Here is a 6,237-nt window from a genome sequence, read left to right on the forward strand (position 1 = left end):
GATTTCGTCCTAGGCGAGGTTCGTTAGCTTGGCTCAAAAACACGTCCTTCCACCCCACCATGCCTCATACAGTTGAAATGTCAAAGCTGTTAATGGTAAGCCCTTAACCTTAAGAGATTCTAATAACATGTTTATCAGATTCTAAAGATCTATGAATATGTTTAACTATTGTTGTCATAATCCTGGGTCTGAGTGCCCAAGGGGTCTTCCAGAACCTTTATAACCCTGCTAAGTTCTGGCATAAACAATGATTTTTTCCCCCCGCATTTGAATTGGTTGGAAGTTTCATTCAAACCTTATTCAACACAATGGCTACCTACAAAGAAACAATCTAATTATACTCATTCCTGTCTCCTCTAGCTCCCACCATCATCAACGTTCCCTCCCGTCCAGCCATGTTGGAGCCCAGTCCTGCGCATCCCTGCAGTCCTCCTCCAGCCAGGTCCTGGCATACCATACCATCATGGGAAGACACAAAAATCCCACTATTCGCAGAGGTGGAGGTGGTGCTTTCCTCCCCCCTTCTCAGTTGTTCTGGTGTTGGAGCAGGCGCTCTGATTCCACTACTTCCAGCACCCACGCTACCTCCAGTACCAGCACCACCCCGTCTCTTCGGTGGCGGACCCCAGAGGAAGGCGTGGGCAGGCTTGTAGTGCTGGCGAGCATAGCGTAGCAGGCGCCTGCGGGTTGCTGGCAGGCGGATGGTGTAGACGTAGTACTCCAAGACACTGTGCTGCATGTTGGGAATGGTGTTGTGGCAAAGTGACTCTTCTAAGAACAGGCGAACCAGCGGGGCTTTGAAGGCTTCGTAGCCGAGCTCACCCAGGGACTTCAGGATGCGAGTGATCCGCAGGTAGTTGTGCTGGGACCTTCAAGAGAAACAAAGCAGAGGGTAAATCTACCTTTGTCTCAACATAATGACACATTGGGGGAATTATGTGTGCAGCTTTCATTTATTCCTTTTATTACATCGACATCTGTGAAAGTTTGTGATATGCAATGGGTTTCCTCACTTTTCTTTGAAATTATTGAAATAAACATAGTAACAGAAGGAAAAGTTCAACATTTTTGGGAAATATACTGTTATCCCAACGTTGAACCTCTTTCATGTCTGTCCACTAAATAGCAATAGTAGTAGTGGTATTAAAATCTGTATGGTGGCGATTGGTTGTTTTTGGTCGATTAAACAAATGAGATACAACTTGTTAATTGGAGCTTTAGAGGTACTTTTAGGTGGATTTTATTACCATTGTACATTATGAAAGGCCACTTCTTTAGGCCGTCCTCCAATCTCTTAGTAGTAGAAGAAGAGGTATAATCACATTATCGTATTTAAGGGTTGGGTACCAAAATAATCTATTATTCCCAAAAAAGAAAAGAGGCCTGTTCAGTAAAAGGAACAATCAGAAATCATACCCATAATTCAAACGGTGCTAGGAATAAGGATTGTTTATTTCTGATGGTTATGTGGCCTGAGTGGGATCTACAAACCACAAATCACCAGACGCAAAAGTCGTCTTGCATATTTGATGGGGTATTAAGAGACAGAGAAGGGAACAAAACTGTACTGAACAGCTGCTTCATGGAAACAAATTTGTTGTTTTTCATGTGGTTGGGATAATGGCAACAATTAGCATCAGATGGTAGGGTTTAAAGGAGGTCTGTTACATGAGGAACTATTGTAATGGCAGTGAGACCATGCTGGGTACAAGGAGAAAAAAAAAACTTTAAAGTAGACATATGACATTCAGGTGGTTCCTTGGTAACTAAACGATATGACTTCTCTCAGGCCACAGAAACATAGCAATAGGATGTGTGTGACAAAAAAAAAGAAAATAAATTCACCTCTTTAACTACCCATAACCATCTGTTTGTTGACTTAAAACATGTTTCTTGTTTGGCTGCTGATAGAGGAAACAATTAAGTTTGAACAGGATTTCGAATAATGGCCTCACTAAAGCACACAAAAGCAACGATTGGCAACCAAGCGTTAAGTTCACACAAATCCTGGCTGCAATTGTATTCCCCTAAGCTGCTGCATAATGTGTGTGTGTGTGCTTACTCATTAAGGTGCTGGAAGCGCTCCTGCCAGTTGGAAGCCCGAGCAACATTCCCGCTCTTATCCAGCAGCTTGAGGCCGTAGAAGTCCAACATCAGGGAATAGGCTGCCAGGAATCTCCGCTTGGCTTCCCGAGTGCTTTGGAATTCCTGAGAGGATTCGACACAGCGGATCAGAAACCCACTGACAGGTACAAGACCACCTCTGTGTTTGGCATTAACGCTTCGTTTGGGGCGATCACACGACGGAGCACAAAATTGTACAATCATTTTAAACGTTACCATGTCACATTTAAGATTGGATCACCAAAACCACATATCAGTTTGGTCAAAGACAAGTTTACACAAATAAAAACTGATTTAACCATAGAAAAACTGCTAGTAAATAACACTAACTACTAAGTGAGAGTTCCACAGACTTGTAGAGTCTATGCCAAGGATGGTAGCTGAGGGGCTGTGGCTGAGGAGTTGGAGCAGGCTTTCCACTAATCAGAAGGTCTGTGGTTTGATCACCTTATTCAACAGCCCTCATATTGAAGATACTCAACCCCAAATTGCTCGGTGTGTGTGAATGGATGAGTGAGCTTTAGAAACATCTGTAAATGAGGAGGTTGGTACCTTGCATGGCAGCCTCTTCCATCAGTGTATGAATGTGTGTATGAATAGATCTATGTGATGTAAAGCACTTTGAGGAGTCAGTAGACAAGAAAAGCTCTATATAAATATATATATATATATATATACAGCCCATTTACTATTCAGGTCACACCACAAGCTGATTTTTGTTAACAACAGCTTTCAGTACACTGTCATTTAAAATACAGTTTCACAATTTAATTTTCAAGCCTGTCTTCAAGCAACAAATTAATGAAATGAAAGAGGTTTTCCCTCTCTGTAATCATTCCTCCTGTTCATACTGACTATTAAAAGATCTCCTTCAAATGTGTTTTCAACGGAAGTGATTGAGGACAAAATCCACAGTGTGTCCACACAGTCATTTAGTGCAAAAATCACTTATATTGTCACTTAGCATTACGTACATTGTAAGTGCATTATGAAGGGATCTTCTAATGGTCAGTATGAACAGGAGGAATGATTACAGCATGAAAAACAGGTTTCAGTGTTCATTTAGGCACATAAAAAAACTTTAAAAAATGTGAACCTGTCCTTTAACATATATAGTATCCCTTCTGATAAAAGGACTGTTCTCTATCACAGGAAAAACAGAGTATACAATCTGTTACTCAACCATGACTAACTCGTGTCTTGTGTCATGAGGAAGTGCAAAAAAATCACTTAGCAGCTCTGACAGTAACACATAAATAAAAATGATGTCAGGATAGACAGTTTGTATGTGTGTGTCCACTGCGAGTCTTACTTTGATCTCCTCCTGAGTCAGTTCATGTGCGTAGAAGTTGAGCCCTTGTTCTCTTAATGGGAACAGCCTGTCATACAAGAAAGGAACAAAACACCACAAGAACACATTTAAACAGAGCTCCTGACCCTGATGACATGAAAAGCCTTTCTTTAAAAACTAAATCACATGATTAACAGTTAAAAAAACTGTCTGTATACGTTCCTGCTAAGACTTCCTACATTTTAGATTCAGGATTTGCAGCTGATTGAATTCAGTTTTTCAGGTTTTCAGACAAGTTGATGGAAAAAGAAGCTCAGACAAGTCAATTACCATATAATTAACAACCCAGTTAATTAAGACGAGCTTGTGCAGTCACATGTAAGATATGTATCAAAATTAAAATAGACCGACGACATGTCTCACCACTGAATGTAGGTGTGATTGTGCTCCAGTTTGTCATAGTCGCCTCTCCACTTTGTCAGAATCTCCTCGATATAGATACCTGAGAAAAGACGACAGGGGCTAATTAGCTGTCACACAGGTACCATAGTGTGGGTGTGTGTGTGGGTAAGCAAGCGTGTTTAAACATTGGATCAATGCACTAATCTCCTACTCTTCCACAGTCAAACATGACCTTTAGCCAAACAAAACTCCCTAATCCCAAAGCCAACACTGCCTCTCTCCACACAGTCAGGAGGTCTGCATGCATAGTGTATGTGTGTGTGATTGTGTATGTGTGTGTGTGAGTGAGAGACAGAGAGTGTGTGAACATGATCTCACCGTCAGGCACTAGAGGGATCTTGTTTATGTAGAAGCGCAGATTACGGTACTCATTGGGTTCCCGGGACTTTCTGAAGTTCTGCAATCACACAGATGAGAGAAATCACACATTGTTGTCTATAAATGGCACCATAATTATACATGATGTTCCTGTAACAGTGCATGTATGTGTGTGTTTGTATGTACCGGATAACTGTGTCGGTATTTGTAGAGGTCCCTGGCAGCGTAGAAACTCCTCTTCATCTTCGGAACAGATTCCGGGGAGTCAGTCAGCTGAAGGGAGAAAGAAAGGAATGAAAGAGTGAAGTAAGACATTAAAACAAAGACATTCTGTTCACATCCAGTGTTTTTCACAGATGCAGTGAAACGCTCATCTGCCATTCAGCCGTATTGAAAGCACTGACTTTGCTTTGAGGTCGAGGGCTGTCATCATCCATTTCTTTCTAGCAAAGGAGGACAATTCACATCAGCGCTGCTGTGCAGTCGCTACAAAAGCACGCTGGAAACTAGATCTGATTCTCAAATGAAATCTGGGTCATGCTAATTTACACTGGTCAGAAAGGCTCACAGTATTACACAGGGCCTAATCCTGTTATATATATATTATATCTACACCATATACTGTACAGTGTATAGAGTATACAGCAACCAATTGGTACTGTTTGTAAAAATTAGAGCCGTACGCTGTATAAAATTTCTTAATTTTCTTTCTTTTCTCAAATAGTCCTACAGTCTGATAAAACCTGCTGACTTTAATAATTTGAAACTGTGTGAAGTAGTCTAATAACAACCATCCAGTCCACTATAATAATAAATTATGACATCATTCTGAGTCCATTGTTGATGAAGCGCTTTTATTTCCTACATACTCTAGCGGGCAGAGAGAGTAACTTTAATTAGAAAAACAATATTTGGAATAATTAACTATCTTTACTAATTAAACAACACAATAATGTGTGAAGCTCGGCTATAATGCCAAGCTTAACATCACTACACCACACCTCATAATAATTTAGTTAACTTTTCTCAGCCTTTTAGGGCCAATAATAAACAATTTATGTTAATTCATCAGACATTTCAGTCATTAACTATTTAAATGAAGCACTATTTGGTGAATTGAATGCCACTTTGAAGCGATCCAGTAAAGTTCACAACATGACAGTGTGTATGTTCTCCTATAACCAGGGTTTGGTAAAAGTGACATATTTTTGAATGAAGTTTGGCTTGAGCTGTATGTTCTGCCAGCATGACAGCAGCATGTCTGGAGGCTGCTCGGTTGCCCTTTCTGTGTCCTGGCCTTGTCAATATTATTTCGCAGCCGGTGGCACACTGTACATGTTATAATAGCACCAAATGCTTCAAAGCTAACCCTCGTCTTTACCTGCGGGGACGTGTCTCCGGGGACTCCCGCGGCCCGGTCGCTCTCCGCCGGGCTGACGGTCTCAGAGATGCCGCTGTCATCTTCACCCGCCGGCTCGTCGCTCTCCGAGTCCGACCCCCACGTCGAGTCGCATTCCTCAACGGTGCTCGGCTCCTTGAAACGCCAGCTGCCCAACAAATTTCCCATTTAAAAAACATGCAACACCTGCCCTCTTTTATTGTTCTCTTGTTTCCACTAAATACTACATCATTTGGCTCACAGCCTCGTTTATCGGTTTGTAGAGCGCTGGACTCACACTGCACTCTGCTGAGCTTTTTAAATGGCAGAAAAGGGAATTTCCAGATCAGCAACGATGATGCGCGTTTCTGTATGAGGGGTGATTAGTGCCGCAGAGAAACGGGAAGAGGTCTTAAAGCTGCACACAGTCAATTATCAACTAAATAATGCGTTTTAATTGTGTTGATAGTTGCTAAAAATATTCAATGAACTGTAGCTATGTAGAAGAGTGCACCCAGTATGCTACATTTTGTTTTTCTATAGTATAGTGTCAGTTTTCTTTAAGATGCATAGATTAGTGTAATGTTGGGCTACTATAACCAAGCATCCTGGGTTTGTCTATCTGTATGAATTTAAAAATGGATAAATAATAAGATAAGTGCAA

The 6,237-nt window shown here is 41.3% G+C and overlaps 1 protein-coding gene across 1 annotated transcript; it reads right to left on the reverse strand.

Moving 5' to 3' along the window:
- Nucleotides 1–331: 331 nt before the first annotated feature.
- ogfrl1 (opioid growth factor receptor-like 1) lies at nucleotides 332–5,762 on the reverse strand. The gene is made up of 7 exons (XM_062430769.1): nucleotides 5,577–5,762; nucleotides 4,382–4,468; nucleotides 4,196–4,274; nucleotides 3,839–3,917; nucleotides 3,437–3,503; nucleotides 2,063–2,208; nucleotides 332–869 (listed from the first exon to the last, which is right to left on the reverse strand). Exons 1-7 carry the CDS (start codon nucleotides 5,760–5,762, stop codon nucleotides 332–334), a joined length of 1,182 nt encoding a protein of 393 aa, XP_062286753.1.
- Between the last annotated feature and the right edge of the window lie 475 nt (nucleotides 5,763–6,237).

The sequence above is a fragment of the Scomber scombrus genome, chromosome 12 (genome assembly GCF_963691925.1).
Source record: "Scomber scombrus chromosome 12, fScoSco1.1, whole genome shotgun sequence".
Classification (NCBI taxonomy): Eukaryota; Metazoa; Chordata; class Actinopteri; order Scombriformes; family Scombridae; genus Scomber; species Scomber scombrus.

What these genes read in the sequence shown, in the direction of transcription:
- ogfrl1 (XM_062430769.1), bottom strand. Translation starts at nt 5,762, where the DNA reads ATGGGAAATTTGTTGGGCAGCTGGCGTTTCAAGGAGCCGAGCACCGTT. An exon ending in TGACTCAGGAGGAGATCAAA is followed by an intron (nt 2,209 to 3,436) that starts GTAAGACTCGCA and finishes GAATCCTCTCAG; the next exon opens with GAATTCCAAAGCACTCGGGA. An exon ending in CGCTTCCAGCACCTTAATGA is followed by an intron (nt 870 to 2,062) that starts GTAAGCACACAC and finishes TTTCTCTTGAAG; the next exon opens with GTCCCAGCACAACTACCTGC.